The following is a 17,544-nucleotide window of genomic DNA, read 5'->3' as shown; positions in this document are numbered from 1 at the left end:
GATCTAAGTAAAACAACTCAAAAGCAAGGCCACCTCCCGCCAGACCAACTCACACTCTACAAGATGCTGATACTACGCGTGCTGTTATACGGATCTGAAGCATGGGTACTTACCCAAGCAGATGAGGCAGATCTTGGGGTGTTTGTGTGAGAAAAAATCTCCGATAGATCTATGGACCGATCTGCGTTGACGGTGAATATCGCCGTCGAATGAACCATGAGTTGTACCAGCTATTCTCGGACATCGAGATTGTTAGACGTATTGAGCTGCAGAGGCTACGTTGGCTAGGTCATGTTGTGAGAATGGATGAAGATGCCCCAGCCCAGAAGACATATAAAAACGAACCAGTTGATGGTTCACGGAAAAGGGGAAGGCCAAGAATACATTGGAAAGATCAAGTCGAAGACAATATCGCCGAAATGGTATTTCAAATTGGAAAAACTGCGCAAAAGACCGACGAGCCTGGAAATCTTTTCTATGCTCGGCTTATGGAACGAAAGTTCTCTCACAAGCCAGCTAAGTAAGTACAGTATTTTTCGGTTAATTGACCCTACGGTTAATTGGTTTCCACGCTTAATTGAACCACATGATGGGTCAAAAATATTTCATTTCATAGTAAGCGGGTTCGGATAATTGGTTGCTCGGTTAATTGAACAAAAATTTGTGCAAATTTTGATGTGCAATTAACCGAAAAATACTGTAATGGGTAAATATTGTTTTTAATAACTGCACCTGTGTTTCGTCTGAAAAATATTTTTAAATATTCCACTCCACTTAAAAATCGTCCCCTGGCTGCTGTGTAGAAAAATATTTTCTAATGAATATATTTTTCTTAAAACTAATTAATTTTTGTTCTCAATAAAAAAAAACTTCCGACCATATCACCACTAACCTAATTTCCTTTCATATCCACTCTTTAAACACCATTGCCATTATTGCCCTCTACTTCCATAAACTCCTAATGGTAGTTTTGAGGTTATGTATATTATCTTGAAGTTTTGAATATAAATGACAATTGTTATGCTTTAACTTCATGTGACACATGCAATCGCTTTCTTTCTTTCACTGAACTTTCCCTCTTTGTGTTTTTGCTAGAAATCATTTTCTACAGGATATGTGTGTCCTCTATCATGTAACAAATACTTTATGTTATGTTCCACTGACTGACTAGCTGCATGACTGAGTGAATGACTGGCTGACTAGAACCTTAACCTCTCCTCTACCTCTACCGAAAATAGAAAGAACATAGGGGTTTTAAAGTTACTCTCTCGCACAAAAACCACAAAGTAGAAAACTTTTCAAGTTATTTCAATACAAAGTGCAAGTAATACATCATACACATACTTTCATATAAAGAAAGGACTTCAGAGGGGAAAAATGCAAAAATGACAAGCATGTTACTGCATGTAGACGTACTCTGGTATACCCATAAATAAACTCTACTTCAGATACACCCTTTGTGGCGTGCATATCAAAAAGAAAAGGAATTTATAGTGTTCTTCTATCGTGTGTAATGTTCTAAGATATTTGCAGAGGGAGACAGTGGCCGAGAGATGGAGGTATGAAAGTGCGGAGCAGAATGTTTAAAAAAAACAATCAATTTTTGTTCTCAATAAAATTTGCCAACTAATTTCCCATCAAACTTCTTTTTAAACCATTTGGAGCTTAAAAATATTTTTTTATAAGTCCACGCCTTGTGTGGAAACTTAAATATATGTTTTTATAAATCCACGCCTTGTGTGGAAGCTTAAAAATAGGTTTTTATAAATCCACGCCTTGTGTGGGAGTTTAAATTAAATTATCTTTGGCCCCGCCACCGTTGGAAAATTCAGCCTCCATGAAGCAAAAACATCGTAGTTAGAAGCACCAGATTTAAGCATCTCGATATACACAAGACCACTTGGATTTCTCCCGATCGTACAACGAGAAATCAAATCGATCCAGTGTTTTCGACGTCGGATCGATCCGAGGAGCGAATATCGATTCGGACCATTACCTTGTGGTAGCCAAGGTACGCACCCGTCTTAATGTAGCAGCAAAGGTGCGATCTAACACAACACGGAAACTCGACGTCGAAAAGGTGCAAACACAACAGGTAGCCAAGGCCTACTCCGCTCAACTTACCCAACTGCTTGACGAAAGCTCCCTCTTGTCCCGATAATAATTTAGAAGCACAGTGGCAGAGAATTGCCCACTCCCTACAAACTGCAGCAAAAGCAACCCAACCATCAAGAAATCCTTGGTACGATCAGGAGTGTCGTAATGCTACTGATATGAAAAACGCAGCGTATGCCCTATAAACCTGCGGACAGTAGTAAGACGTAATGCGATAGAGAGAAAGGAGAGAGGAGAAACGTATTTTCAGAAGAAAGAGATAAAAAAACGTGAGCGTGAGTAAATCGAGATGTGCAGGCGTCAGAATGATGTCCGAAAATTCTACCAACGGGTAAAACACCAAACCGAAGCCTTTGGTGCAGGCACATCCTCCTGGAGAGAAGGAAGAAGGAAACCTGGTAACAGATACAGACAGCGTGCTGAGGATCTGGAAGAAGCATTTTGAAAAACTTCTGGTATAAAATAGTAGCGGTGAAGAGGATACCCCAGAACCAATAAAAGATGACGGTATAGAGTGTGGTATACACTAAAATGAAGTCAGAATAGCAATAAATCGGCTAAAGAATAATAAAGCAGCAGGTGCCGATGGGTTACAAGCCGAACTATTCAAGATTAGTGGTCAGATGCTGGTAAGGGGCATGCACCAGCTGATTAGTACAATTTGGCTAGAAGAATGCATAACCAATGATTGGAACCTCAGCATCTTGTGTCCCGTGCACAAAAAAGCAGACAAGACGATATGTGCCAACTATAGAGGAATAAGTCTCCTTCCCATCGCATATAAAGTGCTATCCAGCGTACTGTGTGAACGATTGAAGCCAATGGTCAATGGTATTATTGGACCATACCAATGCGGTTTCAGATCTGGCAAATCCACTATTGACCAGATTTTCAATCTGCGCCATATCCTAGAAAAACCCACGAAAAACACATCGACACATTCCACCTATTCGTCGACTACAAAGCCACATTTGACAGCCCTATCCGTTCAGAGGTGTATAAAGCCATGTCTGAGTTTGGAATTTCTGCAAAATTAATACGGCTATGCAGGATAACATTAAGTGGCACAAGGTCAGCAGTTAAAGTCGGAAAGGACCTCTCGGAGCCCTTTAATACCGAACGAGGATTCAGACAAGGTGACAGTTTGTCGTGTGATCTTTTTAACATCCTGCTGGAAAAGGTCATACGAGAGGCAAAAGTGAACAGAAATGACACTCTGTACACCAAACTACACATGTTACTTGCCTACGCCGATGACATCGACATAGTGGTTCGAACACTGAGAGCGGTAACAGGCTGTCAAAGTGGGTCTGGCAGTAAACGGCGAGAAGACCAAGCTGATGGTATCAGCGCGCAAGACGTCCAGTAGACTCGGACCAATTGTTGAACATGAGAACTGCAGCTTCGAGGCAGTCAAAGATTTTATATACCTTGGTGCCATCTACAAAACGAATGACATCAGTTTTAAAATTCGGAGAAGGATAGTCATGGCCAATCGGTGCTACTATGGTCTGAGCAAACAACTCAAAAGCAAGGCCACCTCCCGCCAGACCAAACTCATACTCTACAAGACGTTGATACTACCCGTGCTGTTATATGGATCTGAAGCTTGGGTACTTGCGCAAGCAGATGAGGCAGCTCTTGGAGTGTTTGAGAGAAAAATTCTCTATGGGCCGATCTGCGTTGACGGTGAATATCGCCGTCGAATGAACCATGAGTTGTACCAGCTATTCTCGGACATCGACATTGTTAAACGTATTGAGGTGCAGGGACTACCTTGGCTAGGTCATGTTGTAAGAATGGATGAAGATGCCCCAGCCCAGAAGGCATATAAAAGCGAACCAGCTGATGGTTCACGCAGAAGGGAAAAAGCCACGAATAAGATGGAAAGACCAAGTGGAAGACAACATTGTCGAATATGGTTTTTTAAATTGGAAAAACTGCGCAAATGTCCGACGCGCCTGGAAATCTTTTTAAGTTCGGTTTATGGAACGAAAGTTCTGTCACAAGCCAGCTAAGTAAGTAATTAATTTTTGTTCTCAATAAAATATTTTCATTAAAAATCCATGCCTTGTAAGACATTCCTAAATTTCTCTACCCTTCCATACTTCCATGTGGTTACTACTATCCTTTGATAACAAAGTAACCTTCTCGGGAATCTGCAAGTAGTTCCAAGTGCTACTGTCATAAGTGATGGCACTTCGTTTTCGAATAGAAACGAAAATAATAAACTTTGTTGTAAGAAGTGGTAGCCAAGTAATACCAGCAGGATCTTCTTGACATAACAACATGCAAAGTGGAATGTGAAAAACGGTGCAGGATAAACACACACACTGAGGATGGGAAGGGACTTGAAACAATAAATGATTTTTCCACACCATTTATTAGCAAAGATGAACATCGAAACAAAAATATATTCAGGATTTTATTTCATCGATGGCTTCCTGAGGATAATTTTATTTTAGTGAAGTTTTATTTTTGTTGCTGCTGCCCTCCTCCCTCTCGGCCATTTCCTTTACATCCGCTGGGCGACAATGACAGTTACCATGTAATAAACTCCACCATGATTTGATTTCCTTCAGGAAGTGTTCCACATTTTCCGGATGTTGAAATATATTCGGATCCACTTCGAAATTGCCGTCGCTAATGATTTGCCATTTTTTCATGCTGCGGACAATGTCGCCACAAAATGTGGATGGTTCGGGTCGGCAAATACCGCGATATTGTTGGGAGAATTCTGAGGAAAGACAAGAACGTGGAAAAGTAAAATGAAAGAAAAAAGGGGAGGAAGAAAAGTAAAATGAAATAAAAAGAAAAAAGAGGAAGAAGAGTAAAATGAAATAAAAAGAAAAAATTACCCTCCACTCACTTGATTTGAGTTTTGTATTCCGCAATCTAGGATCCTGCCGATTGGCCGCTTCCTCATACATCCTTAGAATTTTATTCATCTTACGATCGGCATCCTTTTCATTATACAAGGGTAGGCATTTGACCCTGCAGGAATTGTGAAGGTTAGGACCCGAAAATGGTACACGTGTACCATGTGCAGATTTTTCGAATTGTTTGCGACCCTCTTTAATTTGTTGCTGTCTGAAATCATGGGCCTTGCGTACCCGCTCGGTGCAGGTCTTGAAGGTCATGGAGGCCAAAAGGGCCTCCACTTTGGAGAAGGCACTGGAAATTCAGGAGGAATTAAAAAAACTGTTTCAAAATTCCCAAGAATACCTACCTTGAATTCCTTAGCGAATAGACACCCGGTATTTGATGGGTCCTCAGCAAATGATGTAGCTTAAAGGCCACACAATGTAGCAGATCCTCCCCAGCTAGTAACTGTAAACGCACCAACTTCGTGTGATCATGTATATGTTCGCGGACCCACCAACCACGCCATAGGGCTTGGATTTTCTGAGCGGATTTGAAATAATGTTCCTCAATACGTTGCTGGACTAAGGCTTCTAGTTTGCGATAATATAGACGGCAGGCATGGAAGCGACGCCATTCTTTTTGTATAATTATCGAGGCCCACTTTAGGCGTTTGTAGCGCGATCGGTCCAGCCATCCACGTACGAAACGTTGAATTGAGCGGGCAGCTTTGAATTGTAGATAATCCAAGAGCAGGAGAGATGTCCGTGACAACATGGCCTCAAGTTTGTGGGATGATTCCTCTTCACGATGTTCAGGTTCGTAGTCGAGGGTCTCATTGCCTTGACTATGAACTCCCGAAGAGATTTCTTCGAGTTTCAGGGATTTCATGGAGGTTCTGAGGGAGGCTTTTTGCTTTGAATCATTTGAAAGGGTTAGGGATTTCAGGCTGGATTTGCGGGTCCGTTTTGGTGGCATTTTTTCAAAAATGTAGGAGGAGGATACTAATTTTCTTCAATTAAAAAAATATTGAGGAATAAAAGACACACTGTGAGAAATGTTTTTGTATTTTATATAGGGGAAGAATTAAAAAAAATATTTTCTAAGGTCCCATACAAGACGTGGATTTTTAAGGCCTACTATAAGGCGTGCATTTTAAAACCTATTTTTGAAGGTTCCCCCCACCTCTCTTCTTTTTTGTTTGTCATTTCGTTAAAGCGGAATCGACTTTCCCCAAATATGTATGCACATACCTCTCCACCAATAGATATGCCATTCCGCCTGTCATAAAAACATATACACCAAACATTCAAGGTTTATGACACTACCAGCTTATCAGTTCCTCAGTCTGATACGACAAATTCCATATTCAATGACGTATGTATGTTATTCCGCTTGCAATTATTGCCAAATAGATAAAGAGACATGTATAGTCGAAGAAAAGTAGACTAAGTACATTATCTGACATTTTTCATGGGGTTAAGTTCATTCAGCCTTGCTGAATTATGATTTCTATAGGAAATCTTTAATTCAGCCCAGCTGAATTATAATTTCTATGCGAAATCTTCAATTCAGCCTGGCTGAAGTATGATTTCTATAGGAAATCTTCAATTCAGCCCAGCTGAATTATAATTTCTATGCGAAATCTTGAATTCAGCCTGGCTGAATTAGGATTTCTATAGGAAATCTTCAATTCAGCCCAGCTGAATTTTGATTTCTATAGGAAATCTTCAATTCAGCCCAGCTGAATTATGATTTCTATAGGAAATCTTCAATTCAGCCCAGCTGAATTATGATTTCTATAGCAAATCTTCAATTCAGCCCAGTTGAATTGAAGTTTCCATCGAAAATCTTTAATTCAGCATAGCTGAATTTGATTGAGACACTTTATAACCATAAAATATTGCATACTTTATGGCTTAGAGGTAATTCAGAATTTTATTGCCATTATTTTTAGCATTTATATTGTTGTTATCCATACACTTTATGACATATTCAGTTAATCAACAATTAAATATTGTCTAGGCCAATATTATAGTATGTTTATGGTGGTATCATTTATGTGGTCTCATACATTCATTGATTGATTTATTATCATATCTACAAATATTTTTTTCTGCCCTACTAATCACCAATGACGATATTAAAAAATGTATATTTCTAACTGATTTTTTTAAAATAATTTTCCGAGAGCTTGTACTAACATAAGAACAGCACCTGATCAGGGTAAAAATTAAATGACTAAGTTTTTTTTATCGAACATCTAACATAAATGTTATTAAATGCGATATTGCAATCACAGCCACTGACGTTAAATATGAAACAATAATAAAATAAGACCATGTAGGAAGATTTTAGATAAAAAATAACCAATTCAGCTAAGCTAAATTGAAAATTTCCTAAAGAAATCCTCATTCAGCCAGGCTGAATTGAAGATTTCCTATAGAAATCCTAATTCAGCCAGGCTGAATTGAAGATTTCCTATAGAAATCCTATTTCTGCCGGGCTGAATTGAAGATTTCCTATAGAAGTCCTAATTCAGCCAGGCTGTATTGAAGATTTCCTATAGAAATCCTAATTCAGCCAGGCTGAATTGAAGATTTCCTAAAGAAATCCTCATTCAGCCAGGCTGAATTGAAGATTTCCTATAGAAATCCTAATTCAGCCAGGCTGAATTGAAGATTTCCTATAGAAATCCTATTTCTGCCGGGCTGAATTGAAGATTTCCTATAGAAGTCCTAATTCAGCCAGGCTGTATTGAAGATTTCCTATAGAAATCCTAATTCAGCCAGGCTGAATTGAAGATTTCCTATAGAAATCCTAATTCAGCCAGGCTGAATTGAAGATTTCCTATAGAAATCCTAATTCAGCCAGGCTGAATTGAAGATTTCCTATAGAAATCCTAATTCAGCCAGGCTGAATTGAAGATTTCCTATAGAAATCCTAATTCAGCCAGGCTGAATTGAAGATTTCCTATAGAAATCCTAATTCAGCCAGGCTGAATTGAAGATTTCCTATAGAAACAGTAATTCAGGAAGGCTGAATTGAAGATTTCCTATAGAAGCCGTAATTCAGCCAGGCTGAATTGAAGATTTCCTATAGAAAACCTAATTCAGCCAGGCTAAATTGAAGAGTTCCTATAGAAATCCTAATTCAGCCAGGATGAATTGAAGATTTCCTATAGAAATCCCTATTCAGCCAGGCTGAATTGAAGATTTCCTATAGAAATCCTTATTCAGCTAGGCTGAATTGAAGATTTCGTAACAAAATAAAACTTAGAAAATTTCCCGAACGATTGGTGCAAAAATTTTGAAAATCCGTTAAGTATTTGCTGAGTTATTAGCATTTGAAATGAACGATGTTCCGAAACACCCCCTACTAATCGGTGCTGAGCTCCTGTTACCAAAAAATTAAAAACCAAGCAAAAATGGATGTTTTTTAGATGGTAATTTTTTCTTTTCTAGTGACTGCTGGTTTGTAAAGAAAATTATAGCATACTTTTAGGCCAGCACACGATTTGTCATTTTTGTGACTGTGGCGCCATCTATTGGCGCAATAGATCGAAATGGCGAAAGCTATCAAATTAATGTTCTGGTATTTCGACCATAACTTTTGAACTACTGGTGGTATTGTAATAAAATTGGTGTCATATGAAAGCTAAGGAGTCTAGCTATTTCGATATCTGCTCATAAGTTTATAAGTCCGGCATACTTTATATGAAAAATAGTTTCTAACTATACCTTTGAAAATTACAACCCTAAATGGGAGCTTGAAATATAATTTGCCGATACCATAATAAAGACAAAATGCTGCCCTTTAATATGACACCTTGCTTGTATAAATCGAACCGGTGGTTAAAAAGTTACAGCCAGTAGAAGTCAAGTCAGAAGAAAGAATATTCGGGTGTTTTGGATCGGTCTTTTAAGGGTTTGGCCTGAAAGTATACTATAATTTTCTTTACAAACCAGCAGCTACAAAAACGAAAAACTTAACCATCTTAAAAAAATCCATTTTTGCTTGGTTTTTAATTTTCAGGTAACAGGTGCCCAGAACCGAACAGTAGGGGGTATTTCGAAAAATCGTTGAATTCAAATGCTAATAACTCAGCGAATACTTAACCGATTTTTGAAATTTTTGCACCAATCGTTCGAGAAATTTCCAAAGTTTTATTGACACGGTGACAGCTCATAATAAACTTAGGTAATATAAGGGAAAATTAGCATTATGTGGTGCGCACGATAAAACTTGTAGGGAGTTGCCGATTTCATCCAACTTTTGCACATCGTAATATTTCTTTGAACCTTAAATCAAGTTCGAAGATGGGTATTACGTTTTCTATAGGAAATCTTCAATTCCGCCTGGCTGAATTGGGATTTCTATAGGAAATCTTCAATTCAGCCCAGCTGAATTAGGATTTCTTTGGGAAATCTTCAATTCAGCCTGGCTGAATTAGGATTTCTAAAGGAAATCTTTAATTCAGCCTGGCTGAATTTGGATTTCTATAGGAAATCTTCAATTCAGACGGGCTGAATTACGTTTTCTATAGGAAATCTTCAATCTTCAATTCAGCCCAGCTGAATTATGATTTCTATAGGAAATCTTCAATTCAGTCCAGCTGAATTTTGATTTCTATAGGAAATCTTCAACTCAGCCTGGCTGAATTACGATTTTTATATGAAAATCTTCAATTCAGCCTGGCTGAATTAGGATTTCTATAGGAAATCTTCAGTTCAGCCTGGCTGAATTATGATTTCTATAGGAAATCTTCAATTGAGCTTGGCTGAATTACGATTTCTATAGGAAATCTTTAATTCAGCCTTGCTGAATTAGGATTTCTATAAAAAATCTTCAATTCAGCCTGGCTGAATTAGGATTTCTATAGGAAGTCTTCAATTCAGCCTGGCTGAATTAGGATTTCTATAGGAAATCTTCAATTCAGCTTGGCTGAATTAGGATTTCTATAGGAAATCTTCAATTCAGCCTGGCTGAATTACGGTTTCTATATCTTCAATTCAGCCTGGCTGAATTAGGATTTCTATAGGAAAACTTCAATTCAGCCTTTCTGAATTACGGTTTCTATAGGAAATCTTCAATTCAGCTTGGCTGAATTAGGTTTCTATAGGAAATCTTTAACTTAGCCTGTCTGAATTAGGATTTCTTAAGAAAAACATCAATTCAGCCTGGCTGAATTATGATTTCTATAGGAAATCTTCAATTCAGCCTGGCTGAATTAGGATTTCCATAGGATATCTTCAATTCAGCCTGGCTGAATTATGATTTCTATAGGAAATCTTCAATTCAGCCTGGCTGAATTACAGTTTCTATAGGAAATCTTCAATTCAGCCTGGCTGAATTACGGTTTCTATAGGAAATCTTCAATTCAGCCTGGCTGAATTATGATTTCTATAGGAAATCTTCAATTCATTGTGGCTGAATTACGGTTTCTATAGGAAATCTTCAATTCAGCCTGGCTGAATTAGGATTTTTATTGGAAAATCTGAATTCTTGTTTACTTACCATTGAAGAAATAAATAAAAAATCTCATTTTTATATGTTTTTGTTTTGGAATTTTATTTATTTTAAAATATTTTTTATTAAAAATATACAAATTATATTTAAGAGAAAAAATTAAAATATTTACAAATTTTTTTATATATAAAAAAGGGGTACAAATGAAATTATAATAAAAAACGAAACGAATTTGTAAAAAAATTGGAAAAAAATGTTATTGGTCTTTTCAGTCATAAAAAAATAATGTTGAGTTATTGTAAAAAAAATTTTTAAAAAAATTGTAAAATTTGTATTTGGTTTTTTGAGTTTTAATTTTTTGGAATTTCGAAAATTTTATTTTTTTGCATTGAAAATTGTCGTCTTGTTTATCGTTTTAGAAACTTTAATACCAATTACCTTATCGATTTAACGATATTGTGGAAGTTTCGTTTTTTTAAGAAGAGGGAAAAAAATAAATTAAAATTTTTTCTATTAAATTTTTTTAATTAATTTTTTTAAAAAATAAATTATTGAATTTTCCTAAAGGGTGTCTCAAAATTCAATAAATATTTTTTGCTTTCGTTTTTTTGCATTTGCTTATTTTATATATTTTTTTATATATAACTTAAAATAATACGGAAAAAGTGTGTGTGGGTGTGTTTTTTATTATTATGATTTTTAAATATATTGAAAAAAAAATAATTTGTGGATTTCGAAATATGGAATTTTGTGTGCAAAAAAATATATTTTTTGTTTTGTTTGTTTTTTTAATACATTTCAATTTTCGTTGATAATACTTCTTAAATAATATATTATAAATTATAAATAATATTTATTATTTTCTATATATAAAATTAAATTTTTATTTTAAATTAATTTAAAATTAATATTTAAACTAATTTATAATTACAGAGAAGAATTAAAAATAATAATAATAACAGCTGTTTCTCTGTGCCTCTTGAACGCCAGCATGGCATGTCAATATCAAAGAGAGAGAGAGAGAGTGTGTGTGTGTGTGTGAAAAGAGATAAGAGATAGTGTTATTGAAGAGAACACATGCCTTCTTTGTGTTTTTTCAATAAACGAGAGCGCTCGACACAGATAACCAGACCCTAAATGTTCTGTAGTAGTTAATTGTAAATTATTATATGGATTTGTTTTTGTTTTTTGGTTAGAAAAAAAAAATTATATTTTAATAAAAATTATCACATTTTTTATAGTGCTACATATTTATAAATTATGAGTAAATCATAGAATAATAGACTATGGAAATATTTCTTTAATTAAAAAAATATTATAATGATTGTATTATTTAATAGGGTGTTTGAGAAAAAATAATTTAAAAAAAATAATTTTAAAAATAAAAAAAATTATTTAAAAAATAAAAAAAATTATTTAAAAAATAAAAAAAAAATATTTAAAAAATAAAAAAATAAATATTTAAAAAAACGAAAAAAAATAAAAAATAAAAAATAAAAATATTAATTAAGATTAAAAAAATTAAAAAAAAAAATATTTTAAAAAATATTAAAATAAAAATTGAAAAATAGCAAATTTCATTATTAGGTCCTTAAAAGGACCCCCTTTAAAAATTGAACATATTATAAAAATAAATAAACAAATGAGGGGTTGAGGGAGGTAGGAGAAATAAATCCACCAGTTCATATGTCCAGCCCCGCTGGAATAATATTTATTTAATCAAATCAATATAAACTGTTGCTGTTATTTATTTTTCATAAACGATTTGTACTGTTCACTATTAGTATTTTAATGGCTCCCCAAAGAAATACGTATATATAAATATGTATGTACACATGTTAGTTCATTGTGTGTCATTTCCCTCAATTGTTTATTTATTTCTTGTTCATAGCTTGTTTTTCAAAAACAAATTATCATATATTGAAAAAAATATATATTTTTTAATGATTTTTTTAATGTCTTGCAAATAAGGTCAAACAAATTAATTAATTTATGATGGTGTTCTGGTTGTTTGTTTAACATTTTTAGAGCAGAGGGCAACAAATAATACGCCTACAAAAAATAGAGAAATTACCATTCATCCAAATTCATTTGATTTCCGCAATAAAAAAATAAAAATTGGAAAAATAAAAAAAAAAAAAAATAATATAAAAATTAAAAAAAAATATTATAAAAAATTATAAAAAAAAAATTTGAAAATAATTTAAAAATTAAATATATATAATATTAAAAAAATAAAAATTAAAAATTATAAAAAAATAAGAAAAATAATAATTTTTTTAAAAATTTATATATAATAATAATTTAGAAATAAATAATTTTAAAATAAAAATATTTTCTTTTTTAAATAATGATTTAAAAATATATATATATACTACTAAATAAAATACATTGTTTTGTTTATTTTGTTCTAATTAAAAATCCCAGCGTGATGAGTAGTGCGACAAAGGCATTGTTATTTTCAATACTAAGGAAAGGAGCTCAAATTTTGTTCTTGGGAAAGAGAGAAAATTAATATCAAATCCCAAAAACCTCTTTAAAACGTTTCTAATCGACAAAAACCGCTACAAAAATTCATAATCATATATAATTGAAACTAACCGTTTAAATTCTGGCCTAAATCCGCTTTATTTTTCAATAAAACCGAATAAAAGTAAATATTTTAAAACAGAACCGGTTTGGATTTGTTCATAACCGCATTTATTTCGACAAGAACCGTTGAACTTTCACTGAAACCCGCATTATATAGCAACAAACCCGATAAAAAATTCACTAAAACCGATTGTGAACATAATAAAAGTACAGATTTAAAATGGAACCGATTTGAATTTTAACATAACCGACAAAAACCGTTCACTTTTTAACAAAAACCGATTAAATTTCGCTAAAACTGATTTAAACCCGAATAAAAATAAATATTTTATAACTGAACCGGTTTGGATTTTTTCATAACCGGATTTATTTCGATCTGAACCGTTCACTTTTCAACAAAACCCGTATCAATTTGCAACAAACCCTTTAAATTCTGACCTAAATCCGCTTTATTTTTCAATAAAACCGATTAAAATACACTAAAAGCGAATAAAAATAAATATTTTAAAACAGAACCGGTTTGGAGTTGTTCATAACTCCACTTAATTTCGACAAGAACCGTTGAACTTTCACTGAAACCCGCATAATATTGCAACAAACCCGATATAAAATTCAATAAAATCGATTGCAAACATAATAAAATTACAAATTTAAAATTGAATTTTAACATAACCGAGTTTATTTCGACAGAAACCGTTCACATATTAACAAAACTCGATTAAATTTCACTAAAACCGATTTAAGTCCGAATAAAAGTAAATAATTTAAAACAGAACCGGTTTGGATTGGTTCATAACCGCATTTATTTCGTCCAGAACCGTTCACTTTTCAACAAAACCCGTACCAATTTGCAACAAACCCGATAAAAAAATCATTAAAACCGATTGTAAACATAATAAAATTACACATTTAAAATGAAATCGGTTACAATTTTAACATCGACAGAAACCGTTCACTTATTAATAAACCCGATTAAAATTCACTAAAACCGACTTAAAACCGAAAAAAAACTAAATAATTTAAAACTGAATCGGATTTGCTCATAACCGGATATATTTTGAACAGAACCGTTCACTTTTCAACAAAAACCGTTTTGGTTTGTAACAAACCAGATAAAAAATTAGCTGAAACCGATTATAAACATAATAAAATTACTAATTAAAATTTGAACCGGTTTGAATTTTGACATAAACGGTTTTTTTTTGGATAAAAACCGTTTACTTTTTAACAAACCAGATTGAAATTCGCTAAAACCGTATAAAACTAAATAATTTAAAACGGAACCGGTTTGAATTTTGATTAACCGGCTTTATTTTAACCAGAACTGTTAACATTTCAACAAACCCGATAAAATATTCACTAAAACCGATTGTAAATATAATGAAATTACAAATTTAAAATGGTTTCTTCCAAAACCGTATGATTTTCAACAAAACCCGCTTTATTTTGCAACAAACCCGTAAAAATATCCACTAAAACCGATTTTAAATATAATAAAATTACAAATTTAAAATTGGACCGGTTTGAATTTTGACAAAAACCGGATTGTTTCCACAGAAACCGTTAATTTTTCACCTAAACCCGATTTATTTTTCCGCAAAACCGGTTGTTAATCAAATAAACCCAATTGAAGTCTGCATTAAATCACAATTAAAAACTGAACCGGTTTAATTTGGTACATGAACGGCATTGTTGCGATAAAAACCGTTCAATTTTCAACAACCGGTTTAAATTTGTACATGACCGGCAATGTTTCGACCATAACCGTTAATTTTTCCCAAAACCCGCTTTATTTCCTAACAAAACCGATTAGTATTGGAAATTTATTAATGGTTACTCGTTAATGTTTAACGGTTACCTAACGTTTTTATGTCCAAATATATTTATCTATCGATTTCAAGGTTTATTCTTTGAATATCGTGAAAATTCGAAACGGTTACTCGCCAACTGTTACTTATTTTTTGTTTTTGGGTATTTATATATTTTGATATTAATCAAAATATTTTACGAACTAGAATGGTTTTTTAATTGTTTTTGTGCTTTTTTTCAACGGTTACTTATGCATTTTTTAATGGTTACTCGTCGATTTTCAAAGGTTACTTAAATTTTTCTTTTGTATTTTATGTTTAGTTTTGTCTAAACATACTTAGCAAACGATTTTAAGAAATGTTCATTGATGTTTTTGAAAATTTGAAACGGTTACTCGTATATATTTAATGGTTACTCGTCATTTTTTAACGGTTAGTTAATTTTTTTTATTGTATTTTATGTTTAGTTTTGTCCGAACATATTTAGGAAACGATTTTAAGAAAATTTCATTGATTATTTTGAAAATTCGAAACGGTTAATCGTATATTTATACCGGTTACTCACATTTTTTGTTTAACTTTAATATTTTTTGATGCTATTCATAATATTTCATCAATTACAATACTGTTGTCGTGGATATTTATCACATTTTTTGCAACGGTTACTTGTGAATTTTTAATGGTTACTCGTTTAATTTTGCCGATTACTTGTAGCTATTCATTGTGAAATTATATATTTTAATGACTACTCCTTTATTGATATAATTTTCATAGTTGTTTTTGATATTTTTTAACGGTTACTCGCCAATTTGTACCGGTTACTCAAAATTTTTTGTTGTATTTTTATATATTTTTGAGGCTATTCTTAATATTTTACCAATAATAATGCTATTGTAGTGGTTATTTATCATTTTTGCAACGGTTACTTGTGATTTTTATATGGTTACTCACCAATTTGTACCGGTTACTCAAAATTTTTGGTTGTATTTTTATATTTTTTGAGGCTACTCATAATACTTAACCAATTATAATGCTTTTGTAGTGGTTATTTATCATTTTTGTAACGGTTACTTGTGAATTTTATATGGTTACTCACCAATTTGTACCGGTTACTCAATATTTTTTGTTGTATTTTTATATTTTTTGAGGCTACTCATAATACTTAACCAATTATAATGCTTTTGTAGTGATTATTTATCATTTTTGTAACGGTTACTTGTGTGTTTTTAACGGTTACTCATTTAATTTTGCCGATTTTTCAAAGGATTTCTTTGTGAAATAACTTATAACAATGAGTACTCATGTTTTCACATTATTTTCATGGGATTTTCCTTGGATTTGTAATGGTTACTTTTCAAAATTAAATGGTTACCAATTATTATTTTATTCAGATTTTTGTAAATTAACCCCTCTCTTCTTCCATATCCTTCCTCAGTATTTGTTAGCTTTTGTTTTCACTTCAATCTCATTCTATATATAAACGATACCCTGGCTTGTCTAAACCTTCTAAACCTAAATATTCAATTTCTTCTTCTTCCATCGATCCTGCCTAATCACTTTTTGTTGTTGTGCTTAACACATTCCCGCCCTTTCTAAATTTTTGTAGTTGTTTTTTTATTTTTGGAAATTTGTCCTGTTGAGAATTCCCTCCTACACCGTCATCATGGTATGGGTGGAATTTTGACTAAGACTTGTCTCCGAATTCGGTATGGATGAATACATCTTCTTGCGATTTTTTGTATGGCGTATTATTAGACCCAATGCTATAGAGAGTAGAGCCCCAATAAATAATACAATCATTATGACATAATCGATTTCATTGAATATCGAACGCATCTGAGATTGAGTACTCTGCTGATTACCGGCATAGCTGTTCGACGGTTCTTCGAAGAGTAGATTTTTTTGATGTGGCAGAGGTTCCAGGAGGTTAGGACCATCGGTGGTGGGTGAGGATGGGTTGATTGTTGGGCTTGAGGTGTGGGTGGCGGTGAATTTATGTTCCGAGCCGGAGGTGGTGGCTTCGTTTGATCTTGGGGAGGATGATTCGGTGATTTGACGATCGTTGTCTGTCGGGGTTGATGATGAGGTTGACGAAGAAGATTCTGATTTCTTAAATGGTGAACTGGTGGTAAATGATGTGGAGGTTGTTGTCGTAGCTGGTGGAGTTTTTGTGGTACTTATCTGGGTGGTGGTTTCTGTCTTGTGTGTGGGGTTTGAGATCATGGCCTTTGAGGTTGTGCTGAGGTCATCTTTTGTTGTGGTTTCTGTGAAAATTTGTGGAGGAGGTGTTGAGGAATCCTCTGGCATTTTCAGGGTGCTGCTAGATTCCAATGGGGTACCTTCAGTGGAGGTTGCGGATTTTGTGGTCTTTTCGAAACTTGTGGTTTGAATATCTGATAATGTCGAAGTGGTAGAATCTTCCAGTAGAGTGGGAGTACTATTTTCCAGAGTGGTTGAATTTTCCGTGACCTCTGTGGTGGAGGAAATTTCTGTGGTGGATGTTGGAGGTATGTCGGAGGTATTGACTTCAGTTGCCATTGTCGAAGTTTCCAAAGGATTGGTTACAGTGGTGGAAGTGCTAGCCTCCTCGGTTACGGTTGAAGAAATAATTTCTGTTTCAGTTGAGGTGGAGCTTGGCACCACTTCGGAGGTAGTTGAGAGCTCAGATTCCCTGGGAGTTGTATGGTTTTCTGTTGTG

At 33.8% G+C, this 17,544-nt stretch overlaps 1 protein-coding gene across 1 annotated transcript; it reads right to left on the bottom strand.

Annotated features, from left to right (window-relative positions):
- Positions 1-4,571: 4,571 nt before the first annotated feature.
- Positions 4,572-5,955, bottom strand: LOC133329349 (uncharacterized). Its single transcript, XM_061537826.1, has 3 exons — positions 5,345-5,955; positions 4,985-5,289; positions 4,572-4,852 (listed from the first exon to the last, which is right to left on the bottom strand). Exons 1-3 carry the CDS (start codon positions 5,953-5,955, stop codon positions 4,572-4,574), a joined length of 1,197 nt encoding a protein of 398 aa, XP_061393810.1.
- Between the last annotated feature and the right edge of the window lie 11,589 nt (positions 5,956-17,544).

This window comes from Musca vetustissima, unplaced genomic scaffold (genome assembly GCF_032173495.1).
Source record: "Musca vetustissima isolate MV318-11 ecotype Yass unplaced genomic scaffold, APGP_CSIRO_Mvet_v1 utg9169, whole genome shotgun sequence".
Classification (NCBI taxonomy): domain Eukaryota; kingdom Metazoa; phylum Arthropoda; class Insecta; order Diptera; family Muscidae; genus Musca; species Musca vetustissima.
Note: the sequence above shows the minus strand (reverse complement) of the source record. Positions and strands in the feature narration are given on the sequence as shown.